At 45.5% G+C, this 20478-nt stretch overlaps 1 protein-coding gene across 1 annotated transcript in view; it reads left to right on the forward strand.

Moving 5' to 3' along the window:
* Window positions 1–4568: 4568 nt before the first annotated feature.
* LOC126427983 (mothers against decapentaplegic homolog 6) overlaps window positions 4569–20478 on the forward strand; it is a 235941-nt gene continuing 220031 nt past the window's right edge. Inside the window, exon 1 of the mRNA XM_050089868.1 lies at window positions 4569–4929. Within this exon, the coding sequence (XP_049945825.1) occupies window positions 4569–4929 (361 nt within the window). The remainder of the gene's footprint in view (window positions 4930–20478) is intronic.

Below are 20478 nucleotides of genomic sequence, written 5' to 3' on the forward strand. Positions count from 1 at the left end.
ACCTGGCAGAAATTAGAGCTCATACAGTGGCATGTACGCAGTCGTTTTCCCCAACGCTCAACACGCGAATGTAACGTGAAAGAAAATCGATAACATTGGCACGACGTGTCCTGTGCCACTAATTGTGTATGTATGTAGACGTAGGTCGTCACAATACAGAGATTAAAAACGATCACACGTGTCAGAAATGAATAATACGCCTAGAAAATGGAATATAAATGGATGTCAGTCTTTCACAATTAAATTTTAATCAGCTGCATCTTTCCCTCCATGTTCTCCACATTTCCTTATGTCTTTCTTCATGTTACAACAGTTTTCTTTCTGGGCTTTTACTGGAAACTTGCATGATTTAGTGTATATTCTTTAAGCGATGTAAGTACTTTGATATCTTCTAGAGTAGTTTTGAGTTCCTCTGTGTCGTTTCTGGTTTCCGTGATCCACGACTTAGCCGTTTCAATTTTGCAAATTAATTACAAAATTACAAGTGATATTATCTTTTTTTTAAAAAAAAAAAAATATGTTTATGTCCACTACGAGAAGGAATATCCGTGAACTTGTAGGACGATGACAAAAGATTTATCAGGAAATGTTACTCAGTGGATGCTATTGTACTATACATCGTCCCAGGAGGAGTGACCAATATTCAATTATATAACAGGAACGATCATCGAAAGCGAAAAATCAATTAAGCATGGGCTCTAAAATGCATACCATAAGAGCTATGAACACTTCTTCATCTTCGATACTGTGAAACAAATCTCTTCTGCTGCAAGCGCTTTGCATTCCATATTTTGAGAGGAGTATACAACAAGCTCTTGGCTTTCCATGTTGTGAGAGGTGGTAGCGTTCACCAAAACAAGAAAAAAAAGATGTCCAATGAACACTGACTTAAAATGCTACGAGCACCACTTCGTTGCTATGAAACGCATCTCCACTGAACGAGTGCTCGTAGTTCACAACATATGTTTACTGGACATTTTTTCTTACAAGGGGAGACCGCCAATTGTGAAATTCAGATTCGATTCATACTGCGCATAATAAAAGCTCATGGCCAGAGGTGTAATGTGGCAAAGCACCCAGATGCACTTCTCAGCCTTTGTCGAGAAAATCGACAGTTAAAAGAAACCGTTGCGCTGAAATACTCTCTACGATTAATAGTTTTCTACAGCGTCGTGGCGCAGCGGTAAGCGCTCGGGTTCGTAATCCGAAAGTCGCCGGATCGAAACTCGCGCCATGAAATTTTTTTTATTGTTAGTTTTTTGTAATATATATATATATATATATATATATATATATATATATATATATATATATAAACTATTAATGAATTGCTTATGCATGTTGGTGAAGGCGGATCGCTCTCCAATTGTACAGCCTCCATTTTTCCGTTTTTTTTAACAGGGTGTACCAAAACGCTCCCGTCCGCACTGATTTTCGACGATGTTATAAGTTGCGCTAGGGACCGCATCAACCTTCTTTCGAAGTTAGCAGGCGCGGCGGCTCGTTTCGGCCCATTCAACATCTGTCCTTCAAGTGTAACGAGCGAGTAACGGAGTTTATATTTCATACCTGCCACAGCGAATTTGTGTTCGTGGGGTCTCATTTCTAATTCGAACGTTTGACTTACGTTATACGTATTCGTGTCGGAATATCGTTTCTACGTCTTCCGTTAACTATACGTGGTTAACATTATGAAGACAATTAATAACATTTGTGAAATACAACTTTGTTTGCGGAAAACATAATGATGTTCGAAGTCGCCAGTTTTTCCAAGACAAACGACTTTCAACAACTTATTATATGCATAATTGTTGCAACTGATTGCCAGGAATATATATATATGAATTACAAAAAACAAATACTAAAAAAAAAAATTGCATGGCGCGAGATTCGATCCGGCGAACTTCGGATTACGAACCCGAGCGCTTACCGCTGCGCCACGACGCTGTAGAAAACTATTAATCGTAGAGAGTATTTCAGCGCAACGGTTTCTTTTAACTGTCGATTTTCTCGACAACGGCTGAGAAGTGCATCTTGGTGCTTTGCCACATTACACATCTGGCCATGAGCTTTTATTATGCGCAGTATGAATCGAATCTGAATTTCACAATTGGCGGCCTCCCCTTGTTAGTTGCAGTTAACGCAGATCGCAGTGTGCTGATATTCGCATACTACCCCCCCTCCCCCCTCTCTCTCTCTCTCTCTCTCTCTCTCTCTCTCTCTCTCTCTCTCTCTCTCTACCCAGTATCTTCGTTTCCTACCACTAACGAAACGTAGAGTAATTTAGATTGTGTGGTTTCATAGTAGCATTTATTTTTATTTATTTTTTGCCCTTAAAACCTGAAAAGGTTCGAAATGCGTTACAATATTTCGTAGTTATTCCTAGCTAGTACGGCAAAAATATAGATAAATTACTTCAAAATATTAAAATTTCGTAAATAAAACTGTTTCTTTCCATTATCAAAAGAAGTAAACGGAAGTCACGATGTTTTTTATTGCTCAGTGTCACACTGCACTTCAGCCACAGCTAAATAAGTCAATGTTAATTCAATTGCTATTTCGTTTCGAATATCAATGTTTTTCGATCTAGAAGTCGTCAGCGGATGACGAAAGTATGAAAGCTAACAGAAATCGGAATCTTCCTAATCAAATTTTATTCCATAAATGTTATCCGTATAGATTGTAGTTGCATGTCTTTCGTGCACCAGATCTTTGAGTTTCGCTGATCGTCAGATATTGGTTTACAGTCGACTGTCGATCATTTCGTGCAGTCTAGAACTTTCCGATGAATAGTAATTCTCTGAGCTCGAAGTTTGCAATTTTGAATCCGTTTTTTGCGTTGGGGGACTGGATCAGCTCTTACACTGTCTACAGTCGTAAGTGTTTATTTGTGAGTGCTTAAAATTACACGAGCATTATAAATAACGATTGTGGAGTATCATGGATGATTCCGCTAACAGCAAAATATGTTTCGATGAAGTTCAGAGCAGCTTTTTATTACTAGAAATTCCATGTGAAAACCTGTTATACAAACAGATAATTTTATCATAAAAATGTATTAAATGAAAGTGCTATTTCATTCTCAAAGAAGGGAACGAAATACAGCGTGGAAATGAAGTACTGCGTTTCTGAAAGCTATACCCTCTTCGTTTAATCATCGAAGGTAGTGTGCTAAGGGCGGGGTTGTGTTGTTGCACACTGCACAAGTGCCTCATTATGTTTTTAATTTTTGAATAAATCTATTTTCCGGTAATTCATATCGAACGTGCAAACCTATGGCTACTGTTTACAACGTTCACTACAGCAACGTTAAAAGACGAACGTTTACTAACTTACAATTAACTGGAAATGAAAGTACAAAATTTACTTACTGTAGTCGTCAGTCACGTTGAGTCCATGGCATTCTGCTATCCTCATTTGGAAGGAATGCCAAGTCCCAACAAAATTTAAACGTCTTTCCATACTACATAACCAAGGAATTAGATTTCGCCATGTGAAACTGTCGGCATTTTCACTCTTTGCTATTCACAACCGAAAACGCCCTGGCAACGCACTAAACATTTAGCACAATACCACCAGATTTGCATAGTCGACATCGAGTCGCACGTTCGATATATATCGCTAGGCTCCCTTGAGTTCGATAGGCAGTCATTCTTGGAAATTACCCATGTTTTGTTCAATAGATTGTATTATGTTTACAGACAATTTAAAACTTTTGCTTTTATTTTTTAGCACTTGGAACGATAAGGAGACTTTGTAATGAATTTGCCTTCTCTGTTTCAGTGTTCAACATAAAGATCCAGAGGTGTTCCGGATTCGGCTGTTTTATAGTCGCAGCATGAGACATTGACTGTTAGCTTGTTTTCAGTATCCAGAAAGTGCCTCTTACAAGAAGTGCTCAGCAGACAAGGATAGTGAACAGAAAACTTGAATGTGTTTCGTATTTGTACGCTTATTCGACAGCGCTACTCTAGTGAATGTGCCTGAGGTGTTTTTTGCCATTTTGTAAGATTTGCCAGCAAACACGAATCGGAATTACTGAACTGCCTGAGCCGCTGCTTGCCGTCAATCATCAAAGTCTGTGATCCTTTTGTTTCTGAACAGTTAAATATTTTGTGTACAACGAAAGCACAAACTTCGTGCCGTCCAGTTTTAACATTAATCTTCGATCGAATGTTGAATTTTCCTTGTTACGTTCCGTGATAAGCTCGAGTTCTTGCTGCGTGTGTGAAGATTGAGTGTAAGAACAGCTTTTAGACACGTGTGCATTGGAATACCGGCCCAGTCAAATTGGGCCGCGCTGGGCGCGAGAGCCGCTACGAAGATATTCCACACCGGCAGCCGGAGTGCATAGGCCGAAGACGCACCAGCCGAGGCACCCGGGCCGCAGAGAGAGCTCGTTGGCCCTTCGAGCGCAGAGGAGCCCGCGCGGAGGCGGCGCCGGCGTCGCGCGGCGGCAGCTAGAGGAGGCGGAGGGGGAGGCGGCGGGCGGCGGCGAGCCCCCCGCGTCCGCATGCGTGTGCGTGTGCGGCGAGCGCGTGCTGGCCCCCCGATGCGGATGGTGCCTGATGGCGATGCTGGGCCGCGGGCGGCGGCGCGCGGCCGCTGCAGCTAGGCGGCTGGCCCGCGATGCGGCGGCGGCGTCGCCGGCAGCCGCCGCGGCCGCCGACCTGGCGCTCGACCGCCTCTCGGACCGCCAGCTGGAGCTGCTGGCGGCGGCGGTGGCGGCCGGCGGCGGAGGCGGCGCCGGCGCCGGGGGCGGCTGCGTGCTTGTCGAGGCGGCCGACCTGGCCGCGCTCTGCTGCCGCGCCTGGCGCTGGGACGACCTGGAGCCGGACCAGCTGAGGCCAGCCCCCCACTGCGCAGCCGTCAGGGACCCCGTCTACCACTGCGCCAACCCCTACCACTGGAGCAGGCTCTGTCCGCTCGGTGAGTACGCCTATTTCTTGTATTCTCCTCTTCTTACTAACCCCTAACAAGGAGGCCACCCGGCAAAGGATTTTTCGTAATTTTTTTGTATTTGCGATAAATGAAGTTTAGTGACATAGAAGAATGTTCGATACCGGCCGTCGGCTCTGACCATAGAGTAAGTATCTCTAGAGTGAGCATTCACATGCGCAGAACAGATTTTGTGTTGTCAACATACATTGCCAGCCTGGTCACGTGTTCTCGGGATGTCGTGTCTTTGTTCGTATAAGCGCCCTGTATACTTAGAATGTCACTAGATACCTAGTAAAGATGGATTCTTTTCGTACGGGTCGTGGATTATTTATATATGTTGCGCAGAAATTTTAACAGTATCCATTTGATATTGGGAATAAACCAGCCACGTAACTTTTAAGGGCAAGTGATATTACATTCTGCTTCTTTGCGATAGGTGTTACAGTTCAGATGCATTAGATTTTTGGTTGTTTTCGGTATGATACGGCACTTTATAGTATTACAGAGCCAGACGTACGTTTTTGCAGTGATAGTCTGGCAAAACAACTTGACAGTACGCTAGTACTTTTGCAAGTGTCCGAAAAACACCGAATTTGCCACACATCAGCGATTATATCCCTGCTAATTCGTCCTTTTTTCTGCTGTTTCTGCATATTTATTTTCTCGTTTTTGCGATCTAAAACAGAATTTTTCTTACTGGTGATACTTCGAATTATTTATGTAACGCATTTTACGTACTTGCTCCCAGTTTATTAAATAAATAGTAGACTGAGTAATCTATACATAATCGACAAGTCATTGATAAATGCATGGAGTATAGTAGTTGCCGAAACAACTAACCATTCCCTTTCCTGGTACACTAGCAAATTTACGAGAGGAAGCGATTGTTTGTAAGCTTTTGTACGAGCCGTAGTATAGTCATAAAATCGTAGAAAAATAGGTCTACAGAATCAAGCCTAAATTATAAATTTTTGAACATATACAATGTCTCTCACTAATATGATAACTGTAATTAGAGCTACATGGTATGTACCCATGAAAAGTTACTATCCCTCCTTTCACATATTTTTCTTTGCATCCGTAGCAACAACAGTAATTCACTATCGTTATTACACTATCAACAAACAGTGAAATACAAAAAAAATTCTTGATATTATAAACTTCAAACGCTGCAGAAAGAACACACGCACAGCGAAGTCCCGAAAACACGTGACAATCCTGGTTTAATGTTGACAACATGCGCAGGACGCAATGCTCACTCCAGAGATATTTACTCTATGGCTTTGACCAGTGACATTATAAACACGTGACAAATGCTGTTAACATTATGGCGACTATAACTGAAGTAGGGTAATGCCGAGGGAATTAGATTAGGAAATGAGACACGTAAGGTAATAAAGGAGTTTTGCTATTTGGGGAGCAAAATAAATGATGATGGCCGAAAAAGAGGATATAAAATGTAGACTGGCAATGGGAAGGAAAGAGTTTCTGAAGAATAGAAATTTGTTAACATCGAGTTTAGATTTGTCAGGAAGTCGTTTCTGAAAGTATTTGTATGGAGTGTAGCCATGTGTGGAAGAGAAACATGGACAATAAATAGTTTGGACAAGAAGAGAATAGAAGCTTTCGAAATGTGGTGCTACAGAAGAATGCTGAAGATTAGATGAGGAGGTATTGAATAAAATTGGGAAGAAGAGGAGTTTGTGGCAAAACTTGACTAGAAGACGGGATCGGTTGATAGGACATATTCTGAAGCATCAAGGGATCACCAACTTAGTATTGGAGGGCAGTGTGGAGGGTAAAAATCGTAGAGGGAGACCAAGAGATGAATACACTGAGCAGATTCAGAAGGATGTAGGTTGCAGTATGTATTGGGAGATGAAGAAGCTTGCACAGGATAAAGTAGCATGGAGAGCATCAAACCAGTCTCAGGACTGAAGACCACAACAACAACAACAACATCTTAAATGTTATTGGTGATCGTTCACTTATATATTTATTGCCAAATTACAGACCTGTTACCTGATGTTTTAAAACTGGCCGTTTTTCTTTTGCTGTTTTCATTTCTTTTGTTTTATCTACAACATTTACAAAGAATAATACTTTTCAAAGTAACGATAATTTAAGGTAGAAATTTAAATAAAATTTTGTTGTTCTTTTAAGAAGAATATAAAAAGAACATTGGGTAGAGAAGATATTTGTTAGTGCCATCACCGATTTGTGAATGGCCGTGGATACCTTGACTACCTTGGAATGCGTTCTTCCACACACACACACACACACACACACACACACACACACACACACACACACACACACACACACACACACAGAGAGAGAGAGAGAGAGAGAGAGAGAGAGAGAGAGAGAGAGAGAGAGAGAAAGGTTATTAGTAGAGAAATAATATTGCTAATCCTATGCTTTAACTTTAGGTGACCATCCGTGTATAGCATTTGGTGATTTCTTGGCTAGATCGCCAGTACCTTATGCTTATTTACTACCACATCTCGCCTTCCTACTCCTGTTCCTCCTCATTGTTTTACTTTCTTTCTTTTTTTTTCTTCTTCTGTTACTGCCGGTATCGCTGTCCACCCTCTGGAGATTCGTTAGCGTAGCCAACGAACAACAGATCTCAATAGGTGCACCGAAAGGTGACGTGATAACAGCAGCCATTAACCCTACGGCACTGGCCAAAGCCGCCGATGACTGCTATGGAACATCTCTCCTGACCCAGTTAAGTTCCTCGAAAGTCTTCAGATTCGATTTTCTGGCTAGTTTTTAAGAATTGCACCGTAGCGCTTTGAGGGATTGATATTTGAATTTTATCTGTAGGCCTAATGGATGCAGATGGGCTCCGTGACTGTTCCTGCATAGGCTGTAGAATAATATCCGCTACCAGTCACAATAGAAAGTGATTTTATTTAATGCACTACCGGTTTCAGGCTTGTCACATTCTATTATGTGTTTCAATGCCCAGTGTTCGAGATCACCGTTTCAATAAACATCTCGGAAATTGGAAAAACGATATTTCAGCACAGCGCTTTTCATTGAAGGCAAGCCTTCGTCTATAATACATGTACGCTGGCGCAGTTATCTTGTTCTCTGTGACTTTTTAGCATTCGGCGAATGTTTGCGACCTGTGCTATATATGTAAGCAGCATTCTGTGAGTAGTTGCGATCTCTACTTACATGTAAGCAGTATTTAAGTAGAAATATTTTGTAAGCAGCTTTCCCTGGCGACACGGATTTCGCATTATAGTAGCAATGAAACGAAGCCAGTGATAACCACTTACTTTTGAACTTCTTAGTACCATATTCAGCTTTGTGTATCTGCAGCTCTCGCCTTTCTTTCCGTGTTTGCAGTTAAATTAAGTTCCCTGGAAAGTCCACAATTTATTCCTATAGCTAAAAACATGCAAGTTCACACGCTATGTAATCTCTTGTTAATGTAGCAAGAAGCTCGTAGAATAAATAACAAGCTGAAGTACTCCAAAGAAACATAAAAAGTTACTGTAAACACAGTTTCAAAGCGTGTACACATACAACTAACATCAACACGATTTGGAGGGAAAATGAGAAATGTTACCCAACTTTGAAAAAATTTAGTGATCTGTGAGTTGCTTGGAAGGGAAATTCCGTGGCATCAACCAAACCATTACAACAAATCAATTGTTACACTTTCCTCACCAGTTTTTACACCAGAAAACTTAGAGTATCAAATCGTCTGTCTAAGTCCGTACACTTGAGCAATGTTCTATCTAGGATGGGTCGCTCTAGTGATTTGTAAGCAATATTTTTAGGCTGTGTATATAAGTATGTGTGAAATATGTTAAATATTTGTGACATGCACGTACGCGACTTAAGCAACGGGTAAAGAGCTACGCCAAAGCCCCTGGATCGATTTCAGCCAAACGTTGTAGATGTACTGCCACTATCTGGAAATAGAAACTGTGGGAGAAGAGAGAAGAGGAGGTGCACAGAGAGAGGGGAGGGAAAGGAAATAGACACATTGGGAAGCGGAGGAGTTGGTCGGAGAGAAGGGAAATGAGGAGATGGAATAATAGCATAATGACTTTTCTGGAGACTAGAAATCTACTCTGTAGGAATCTGCATGGGTTTCGATAAAGACGATCGTGTGAAACCCAGCTCGCGCTGTTCGTCCGCGGGACTTAGAGGGCTATAGACACGGGTACCCAGGTAGATGCCGTGTTTCTTGACTTCCGCAAGGCGTTTGATACAGGTCGCCACAGTCGTTTAATGAACAAAGTAAGAGCATATGGACTATCAGACCAATTGTGTGATTGGATTGAAGAGTTCCTAGATAACAGATCGCAGCATGTCATTCTCAATGGAGAGAAGTCTTCCGAAGTAAGAGTGATTTCAGGTGTGCCGCAGGGGAGTGTCGTGGGACCGTTGCTATTCACATTATATATAAATGACCTTGTGGATAACATCGGAAGTTCACTGAGGCTTTTTGCGGCTGGTGCTGTGGTATATCGAGAGGTTGTAACAATGGAAAATTGTACTGAAATGCAGGAGGATCTGCAACGAATTGACGCATGGTGCAGGGAATGGCAATTGAATCTCAATGTGGCCAAGTGTAACGTGCTGCGAAGACATAGAAAGAAAGATCCTTTATCATTTAGCTACAATATAGCAGGTCAGCAACTGGAAGTAAATTCCATAAATTATCTGGGAGTAGGCATTAGGAGTGATTTAAAATGGAATGACCATATAAAATTAATCGTCGGTAAAGCAGATGCCAGACTGAGACTCATTGGAAGAATCCTAAGGAAATGCACTTCGAAAACAAAGGAAGTAGGTTATAGTACACTTGTTCGCCCATTGCTTGAATACTACTCAGCAGTGTGGGATCCGTACTAGATAGGGTTGATAGAAGAGATAGAGAAGATCCAACGGAGAGCAGCGCGCTTCGTTACAGGATCATTTAGTAATCGCGAAAGCGTTACTACGTAGATGATAAACTCCAGTGGAATACTCTGCAAGAGAGACGCTCAGTAGCTCGGTACGGGCTTTGTTGAAGTTTCGAGAACATACCGAGGAGTCAAGCAGTATATTGCTCCCTCCTACGTATATCTCGCGAAGAGACCATGAGGATAAAATCAGAGAGATTAAAGCCCACACAGAGGCATACCTACAATCTTTCTTCGCACGAACAATACGAGACGGGAATAGAAAGGACAACCGATAGAGGTCCTGAAGCTACCCTCCGCCACACACCGTCAGGTGGTGTGCGGAGTATGGATGTAGATGTAGATAGATGATTGGCATAAATACGGACGCAGGAAACGCGGGCAACTTAGTTATGGACAAAAGTGACTGGCTAGTTATTTGTGTATTTAGATTGAGAAAGTAATTGTCGGTTCCGTAAAGAGGGGAAGGAATGTCCTTGCCAAAGTGAGTAGTTTATTAGGCGTTAGAGAAATAAATTAAGCCGCTGTCGAAGTCTTCAGGAGGTACGATCAATTAACTGCCTCTCTTTATACTGCTCGCTAAAAGGGTCACGGTACGTTTCACGTGTTAGCTCAGCGCAGCAGTACGCCTGCATCTCATTTTGCGGCTTCTCACACCAGCGCCCCACGCTTGTCACTTTCCCCGCGGCTGTGGTCGCCTCCACAGCACGCTTTGTCGTTTTTGATCCGCGTCGCCTCTTCCGCGTGCTCTTCGCACCTTTCTTCGCCGTCGCGTCGCGCAGAAAGGAAGAGAAGACGAGCTAGCGGTAGTAGCCTTCACTTGTTTGCGGCTGCGGGCGCCAGACGCGTCATCTCTCCCCCCTCCCCCCAGCCTTCCCCCTTTCTCCACTCATCAGTCTTTTTTTTTCCTCGCTGCCTTCCGCGCCAGGCGCCATGGCGCGTCTCGTCGTGTGATCGCAGCTGCCGCGCCGCGGCCATGGGGGGGGGGGGGGGGGAGAGTTGTGGATAACGAGTGGCGAGGAGCCTGGAGGAGGCCGCTGTGAATTTGTGTCGGCCCCGAAATTACAGAGGGGCCGCAGCGGACGCGATCGCCGAACAAAGGAGCGCCGGCTGATAACAGGGCGCGCAGCAAAAAGCGCGCCCAACCTGTTCTGCCCGCTCCCAAATTATCCGCCGTCTCCTCACGACGCGATAGTCATGAGCGGCCGGCGCCGTCCTTTTATTCCGACTAATCGCCGCAGGTAAGGTAAATAAAGATGGCGGCGCGCGCGCGTTTGGGGGGGGAGGTGCTCTTCTCATTACGGGCAGGAAGCGCTGCGGTTTCGTCGAGTCTGCGGAAGGCCTCTTAATAACGGCGGATATCTTTAACCCCTGCTGGCGTGGCGGTCTCGTAAACCGTGCGACTTGTGAAGAAAGAGCGGACTTCAAAACGCGAGTTGTTCGTTATTATAGGTGACATTGTCAGCAGGAGAGCGATCTCTGAATTTGATTAAAACTTCTCACTCATTCACTCCGTCTTCAGCCCACCGGTGGCCTACCGGGACCATCAGATCGCCGTGTCATCCTTAGAGGAGGATGCGGATAGGAGGGGCATGGGGTCAGCTCACCGCTCGCCCGGTCGTGATGATGGTATTCTTGACCGAAGCCGCTACTATTCGGTCGAGTAGCTATTGGCATCACGAGGCTGAGTGCACCCTGAAAAATTGCAACAGCGCATAGCGGCTGGATGGTCACCCATCCAAGTGCCGGCCACGCCCAACAGCGCTTAATTTCGGTGATCTCTCGGGAACCTGTGTATCCACTGCGGAGGTCATTGCCTTAAATCTTCTTACTAGAGAAGTTTATTTCCCCAGATCGCAGTAAATATACGGGGTGAACATGAATAAAACCGGCCATCTGCAGGCCGTATTCCTGGCTGCAAATGGGGGATACAAGGTACTATGAAAATGTGTCTAGAAATGGATGAAGCGCGTGCAACGACGACAAATCGTCCCGGAACACATTACAGAGCTGCTTCGCATCCACATCACAACAAATGTTCAGAGTGGCCCCTCCTATGGGATTGAAGGTTACAGCGGTAGTAGCAATAGTAGTTGTCATGAAAGATTGATATAACCGTTCTATGGCTTATGCCTGAAGCTTGTACTAAGGTTCGTCTAAATAACCTGTAGAACCCGATCCTCCAAATGTGGTGTACGCACAATCTACATCTACGTGATTACTCTCCTATTCACAATAAAGTACCTGGCAGAGGGTTCAGTGAACCACCTTCATGCTGTCTCTCTACCGTTCCACTCTCGAACGGCACGCGGGTAAAACGACCACTTAAATTTTTCCGCTGGAGCCCTGATTTCTCTTATTTTATCGTGATGATCATTTCTCTCTATGTAGGTGGGTGCCAACAGAATGTTTTCGCAATCGGAGGAGAAAACTGGTGATTGAAATTTCATGAGAAGCTCCCGTCGCAACGAAAAAGGCCTTTGTTTTAATGATTGCCTCTCCAATTCACGTATCATGTCTGTGACACTATCTCCCCTATTTCGCGATAATACAGTCCGCCGCCTCCCTGCATCTTGCTCTCTCTGAAAGGACATACGATCACACCAACGACCAAAAAGGGCTTGTGTGACATTGGTTTCCGTGAGGGTACTTGTTTTGGTGCGACCGTGCTGGCTTTCGATCGCTTCCATCTGTTTGGATCTATGCAAGCACCATCTCGATTTGTTCCCGACATGCATACCGGACCATTCTGTTGCTTACAGTACGCTGCGTCAATCATACAGACTGCAACACACAAGGAAGACACGGCACATAGTCAGAGAACTTTTATCCGTCAGCGCCATATATCGTGGCAGCGATAAATTTCCGCACACACACCTTTTTTCCTTCCTGCCACCACCCCGTACCCCCGGGGAGGAATTAGTGTATCCCAACTGTCTGCGACTAGTGTAATGCATGGAATAGTGCGAAAGTGTTCAGATGTCTGCGATCTGTGTAACTGAGGCGGGACGCTGGGACCAGTCCGGTATTCACCTATGGGGATATGGAAAAGCGCCTAAAAACCACATCCAAGGTGGCCGGCACACCTGCCCTCGTCGTTACTCCGCCGGGCGGATTCGATCCGGGGCCGGCGCGCCTACCCGAGTCCAAGAAGCAGCGCGTTAGCGCGCTCGCCTAACCTGGCGGGTTAGTCTTATTAACGTTTAAAAACACCGAAAGTGACGTAGATGATGCTGAGACAAGTAATTTAATCTGACACATGGGCGCGCTTATGTCGGGAAATACCCCAAAAGCGGATGTGACGTCACCAGATGACGTACCTCGCCGCACGTGCGGTGATGGAGCCTATTGGCCTACCGCACCCGATGTTCCCGACCCAAGTCAAGAGTCACGTTGGCGTGGCCCTGGGCCGACGTGCGCGAATCAAGCCCGTCCAGGTCAGGGTTGGAGTCATACGTCTGCCAAGTACTATTATTTTTCATTGTTTTAGACAGTTACGTGTTTATATGGGTGTAGGATTTATTGTTTTATTTAACTGTCTCACGGTCTCCGCTGGTTAACTGCGAAGTACTGTACAACAGAAACGTACCTATTGTGGGTCACAAGCAAATGCGTGCAAGGTTCCCAGTTGCTCCGCTACCAGTTAGTGAATTACGTGTTCTTTAGTAAATAAAACCCGTAAACCAAAAAGGAAGAAATACAAAACAAAATGCTTCAAATGCCTCTGAGCACTATGGGACTTAACATCTGAGGTCATCAGTCCTCTAGAACTTAGAACTAGTTAAACCTAACTAACCTAAGGATATCACACACATCCATGCCCGAGGCAGGATTCGAACCTGCGACCGTAGCAGTCGCGCGGTTCCGGACTGAAACGACTAGAACTACTCGGCCACCGCGGCCGGCCCCTCCTGAAAAGTGCTGTCCCGAAATTTCAATAGTAACCCTCTCCGTGATGCACAACCCCTCTCTTGTAACGTCTGCTAGTGGAGTTTGTTTAGCATCTCCGTAACGCTCTCTCGAACCACTGACGAAACGCGCCGCTCTTCGGTCGAATCTTCTCTATCTGCTCTATTAGTCCGATAGGGATCTCGAATAGATGAACAGCACTCAAGTATAGGGAGAACAAGCGCCATATAAGCAACTTCTTTCGTGGATGTATTACATTTTCTTAAGATTCTTCCGATGAATCTGAGTCTAGTATTTGCTTTTCCCACTATCTGTTTTATGTAGTCATTCCACTTAAGGGGGGTAGGATGTCAAACGGGCCGACTTGGAGCAGTAGAGGCAGCACAGGACATTTTAATTTCCACTGTCTATACTTTTACAAATAAATTCATAAAACTTTAACAAATGGCTCTGAGCACTATGGGACTTAAAATCTGTGGTCATCAGTCCCCTAGAACTTAGAACTACCCAAACCTAACCAACCTAAGGACATCACACATATCCATGCCCGAGGCAGGATTCGAACCAGCGACCGTAGCGGTCACGCGGTTCCAGACTGAAGCGGCTAGAACCGCACGGCCACACCGGCCGTCCTAAAGATTTAACAGCGTGACCAGGAAGGATTAAGGTTCCATACTGATAGCAGTGGAAGCTCAGAAACGTAACAAAACACATTTTTTTACATGTGAAATTTCATCATTTTTTTCACTTACTTTTGGCTGCATTTGTTGCTATAGGTACACTTTTCTTCATAAGTAAGAGAGACTGTTCGATGGATTTTGCACAGCATACAAACCATATTTACAGGTATCAGAAACTCTAGAATCTATTTAATTTATGAAAAAATGAATGAGCTGTTACGTTTTAAACTTTGTTTCGAAAAAATCAAATTTTTTAGTTGATTATCTCAATTTTTACCACAGTTTTTAATAGATTTGGAAAATTCTAGAGGTTCACACACCTGGAAGTATGGTTTGTATGCTGTGCAAAATTCATCGAACAGTCTCTCTTACTTATGAAGAAAAGTGTACCTATAGCAACAAATGCAGCCAATAGTAAGCGAAAAAAATGATGAAATTCCACATGTAACAAAATTTTTTTTGTTATGTTTTTGAATTTCCACTGCTATGAGTGTGAATCCCGAATCTTTCCTGGTCATGCTGACAAAGTTTTATGAATTTATTTGTAAAAGTATAGACAGTGGAAATTAAAATGCCCTGTGGTGTTTGTCATCAATAGTGTAGCTGTATAGTAGTGGATTTCTCTTCCTATGCATGCCCGATGTAATGTGTGTACGCGCACAAGTTGTGACGCAGCCCCTACGCTTGGCCGTAACTCCCCGCGAGTAAAATTCGAGCGCTGAGGTGAGAACGGTGGGCCCCGCAGAGAGGAGAGAAGTAGACCGTTCGGACGCGGTGATAAATGTGTGGGCGGTGTGTGGCGGAGGGTGGGGAAGAGCCGGGCGTGTCCCGCGCGGCGGCTATCTGCGGCCGGAGCTGGCCGCCTGCCGAAACACGGCACAAAAACCCCTGCCGCCGGCATTCCATTCACTCCCGGACACGGGAAGCGTATTAGCGCCATTCATACAGCCGGCCGCCCAGCCTCGCCGGCGCCACGGATGTCTCCGTAGGGTACCCCCTCCCACCCATCCCCACACACATGCATGTCCATTCTCCTTTTTCACTTAGTATTTTTCAAAACTGTTTTTATTGGCGATGTATTTACACTACTGACCATTAAAATTGCTACACTACGAAGATGACGTGCTACAGACGCGAAATTTAACCGACAGGAAGAAGATGCCGTGATATGCAAATGATTAGCTTTTCAGAGCATTCACACAAGGTTGGCACCAGTGGCGACACCTACAACGTGCTGATAAGAGGAAAGTTTCCAACCGATTTCTCATACACAAACAGCAGTTGACCGGCGTTGCCTGGTGAAACGTTGTTGTGATGCCTCGCGTGAGGAGGAGAAATGCGTACCATCACGTTTCCGACTTTGATAAAGGTCGGATTGTAGCCTATCGCGATTGTCGTTTATCGTATCGCGACATTGCTGCTCGCCTCGGTCGAGATCCAACGACTGTTAGCAGAATATCGAATCGGTGCGTTCAGGAGGGTAATACGGAACGCCGTGCTGGATCCCGTATCACTAGCAGTCGAGATGACAGGCACCTTATCCGCACGGCTGTAACGGATCGTGCAGCCACATCTCGATCCCTGAGTCAACAGACGGGGACGTTTGCAAGACAACAACCATCTGCACGAACAGTTCGACGACGTTTGCAATAGCACGGACTATCAGCTCTGACACCACGCTGTCTGGTCTCCATCCCCAACCAACCAACCAACCAACCTTCGTTGGACCTTCTCAATCTCTCGAATCAGACCCAACTGCTAAGCGTCCCATACAGACGAACAATACTCTTAAGACTGGACGAACTAACGTATTGTAAGCTATTTCCTTTGTTGAAGGACTGCATCGCTTCAGGATTCTACCAATAAACCGCAATCTGGAGTTGGCGTTTGTTCTTCACCCAGATGTTTCCCTAAAGTTGTCAGCCGCGGTGGCCGAGCGGTTCCAGGCTGCTACAGTCGCAGGTTCGAATCCTACCTCGGGCATGGATGTGTGTGATTTAGTTAGGTTTAAGTAGTTCTAGGTCTAGGGCACTGATGACCTCAGATGTTAAGTTCCATAGAGCTTACAGCCATTTGAACCATTTGATTTTCCCCTTCATAAATCGTCAGTATTGCTAAGGCTCTGCCATATTGGAATAGCGCCCCAGCTTTGTACGTAATGCGGAAATCCTACCTGCACCTCAGGTGTAGATGATTTATTGATTTGATGGAATAGTCATTATAATAATAGTGGCGATTTAAGAAGGGGAATATCAAGATGAGCACAGGTGCGAACTGAAGTTTGTGTTAGGGACGGCACTGGACTGCAGTAATCAGTGGAGGTGTGGCAATCACAATGCTATAGTCGCTTAGTGGTTAGCACATCTGCCTCGGAAGCAGAAGAGCCAGGTTCAGGTCCTGGCCATGGCACAAATTTTAATTAATTGCTTCTGCTTCTATCCTTATCGAAAATAAAGAAAAGTCACACACATCTCCAGGAAAATGTAATTCAAAGATTTCAGTGGGACTGAACACTTGACTGTTTTAAGTGTGGAAGCACAGAGGCTGTTAACTATTTGAGGAAGTCACAGGGAAGCATGAAGTAACGACCAGAGCATCTAGTAGGTAGTTGTTGCGGTCGGTCGTAGTTCTGAAGGGTGTGCGTGACTGAGGTGAGTAATACGCAGTGACAGGATCCGATATTAAAGCCCTCGCTGGATGACAGCACTCGCCTGCAGTGCGGCAGCAGAGCCTGCGGATACTAGATAAGAGAGCAGGAAGTAGGCCGAGGAATGCGGTACGGCGGAGAGCGGCGAGCAGTGAAAGTGTGGACGAGTCGCGGTGACTCATCCCGCAGTCTCGGCCACGCCTTCACACCGCCCTATCTGATGCCGAGGCGGGCATCCTCACTCGCCGTCTCGCCTTCTACTCTCTGTACCACTATCGGGGCCGCGATATTTACACATCGACTGCTATGTCCAGGGCCAAGTCCTGGGGACGTGGCTTCACTGTGTCTCCGTCACAATTGTTACGAAGCGTCACGTGTCTGCATTTTGTGGATGAGTGTAAAGAGTGCTTGTGCAGCAGGTGTTCTAATACTCCCGAATAACACAGGAAAGGGGGGAGGGAGGAAAGAAGGACACAGCTACACAGCTTAATCCTTTGCCGCACCATTTAGTTCGACGAAATCCGTGCCCAAGCGATTGAAGAGGACGCGTGCGAAACGGGCCAGAGTGATGCGTGAGACAACTGCAACAGAACCAACATGCCCGGTCGCTGTGGCCGAGCGGTTCTAGGCGCTTCAGTCCGCTACGGTCGCAGGTTCGAATCCTGCCTCGGGCATGGATGTGTGTGATGTCCTTAGGTTATCTAGGTTTAAGTAGTTCTAGGGGACTGATGACCTCAGATGTTAAATCCCATAGTGCTCAGAACAATTTCAACCATTTCAACTAACAACTTTCATAAAGGCCACTTCTTTCTCTAGTGTTATAAGTATAGTTTCACTGCTGGTCTCAAACTGTGATGGATTACCTAATACGAAATTCATTAGCGAATATATAGGGTGAGTATTCAAGGATATGATGGGCAAAGCAGAAAGGTCAAATAAACGTGGGCTGTAAAATGCGTACCGAAAGAGCTATGAGCACTTCATCATCTCCGATACTGCAAAATGTTGTTTTCCATATTTTTAGAGGTGGTAGGACGGACTAAAAATGTCACGTGGGTTCCAAAGTCCATAGTTAAGAACTATGAGCGCTTGGTCATCTTTGCTACTGTGAAAAATATTTCTTCCAATGCTCATAGCTCTTAAGACGTGTATTTTGGAGCTAAATGTTTTCTCCTTGTGGTCATATTATCTCCTTATAAAACGTGGAAAGCAAACACCTTGCAGAAAAATGGCTCTGAGCACTGTGGGACTTAACTGCTGAGGTCATCAGTCCCCTAGAACTTAGAACTACTTGAACCTAACTAACGTAAGGACATCACACACATCCATGTCCGAGGCAGGATTCAAACCTGCGACCGTAGCGGTCGCGCGGTTCCAGACTGTAACGCCTAGAACCGCTCGGCCACCCCGGCCGGCAGCTTGCAGAAGAAGGAGTTAGTACTCATAGTTCTTAAAGTAGACATTTTAAAGCCCATGTTTACTAGATAATTTTTTCTTGTTTTGGTGAATACTACCTCGTCCCGAAACTTGGAAGGCAAAGAGCGTGCAGAAGTATCGAATATGAAGAACCAGAACGCTGTGGCCGAGCAGTTCTAGGCGCTTCAGTCCGGAACCGCGCTGATGCTACCGTCGCAGTTTCGAAATGGTTCAAATGGCTCTGAGCACTATGGGACTTAACATCTTAGGTCATCAGTCCCCTAGAACTCAGAACTACTTAAACCTAACTAACCTAAGGACATCACACAACACCCAGCCATCGCGAGGCAGAGAAAATCCCTGACCCCGCCGGGAATCGAACCCGGGAACCCGGGCGTGGGAAGCGAGAACGCTACCGCACGACCACGAGATGCGGGCCGCAGTTTCGAATCCTGCCTCGGGCATAGATGTGTGTGATGTCCTTAGGTGAGATAGGTTTAAGTAGTTCTAAGTCTAGGCGACTGATGACCTCAGACGTTAAGTCCCATAGTGCTTAGAGCCATTCGAACCATTTGAACATGAAGAAATGCTCATAGCTCTGAAGGTATCTATTTTGAAGCCCGGCCTTACATCACTTTTTGCTTCGAATGATCGCTCCTGTTATATCCCTGAATATTGGGATATTCTGTATGTGGTGTGATGTCCGCTGTATGCATGTGATGGCCCCTCAAGGGTGCAGAGGTGTGTACCATGTGACCACCAGCGCTTGACTTCCCAAAGATGTAGACGCAGCATACCCGTAGCGTAGAGCATTCTGAGTGCTTCGAATTTGTAACCCTTCTGCAGGGAATGACTCCTGTTTCTGCCGCACTACCATCCTACATTATCGAGGGCGCGTCTGAATGTATTCAGTTCAACCGACACACCATGCCATGTTTGGGTGGTTCGAAGGTTCGGGCACGGGGGGGAGACTGGACGGCCGTATGTCAAGGCCGCCTTTTCGGCGTCGCACCGTTGCGAAACTGTCGCGTCGGGAGCAGATAACACACTGGCCGGCGCCGACTGCGTCAATCTGCGACATCCTTGGCTGGAGCTGCGACACGCAGGCCGGAACTGTGTGCTCTGTGACGATACTCTGGCCACGTTTGCCGGTCCAGAGTACGGGGCGCCGAAGAGTCCTTACTTTGGACACACACAGATACAAAACACTACATCGGACTGAGGAAAAGAAAAATTCAGTGTGTTAAAAGTGGCTATCGGGTGGGGCGTTTGCATCTTGTACCCATCACTGTAAATCTGTTTTCTTTACATTAAGATGACGAAAATCATGGGGTAGCGATATGCACATACGGAGATGGTAGCACTATCGGGTACACAGCTAATATAAGGGGAGTGCATTGGCGAATCTGTCATTTATACTCAGATGATTCAAGTGGAAAGATTTCCGACGTGATTATGGCCGCACGACGGGAGCCAACAGACTTTGAACGCTGAAAGATTGTTGGAGCTAGACGCATGGGGCCTCCTGTTCGGAATTCATTAGGGAGTTCGATGTTCTGGGATCCAGAGACTCAAGAGTGTGCCCGAGAATACCAAATTTTAGCATTACTTCTCAACACGGACAACGCAGTGGCCGACGGCGTGCCGTAGAATTGTCAGTGCTAGCAGACAAGCAACCGCAGACCTTAATGTGGGACGTACTTCGAACATATCCGTTATGCCAATAAGGCGAAATTGGCTGTGGCAGCGGTCGTCAGACGCTAGTGCCTTGTTAACAGCACCTGCAGAACCTCCACTGGGCTCGCGACCACATCGGTTGGACACTAGACGATTGGAAAACAGTGGCATGGTCTGATGAGTCCCTATTTCGGTTGGTAAGAGGTGATGGTAGGGTTCGAGTTGTCAACGAGGCACTGTGCAAGCCGGTGATGGCTCCATATCGGTGTGGGCT

This window comes from Schistocerca serialis, chromosome 12 (genome assembly GCF_023864345.2).
Source record: "Schistocerca serialis cubense isolate TAMUIC-IGC-003099 chromosome 12, iqSchSeri2.2, whole genome shotgun sequence".
NCBI lineage: Eukaryota > Metazoa > Arthropoda > Insecta > Orthoptera > Acrididae > Schistocerca > Schistocerca serialis.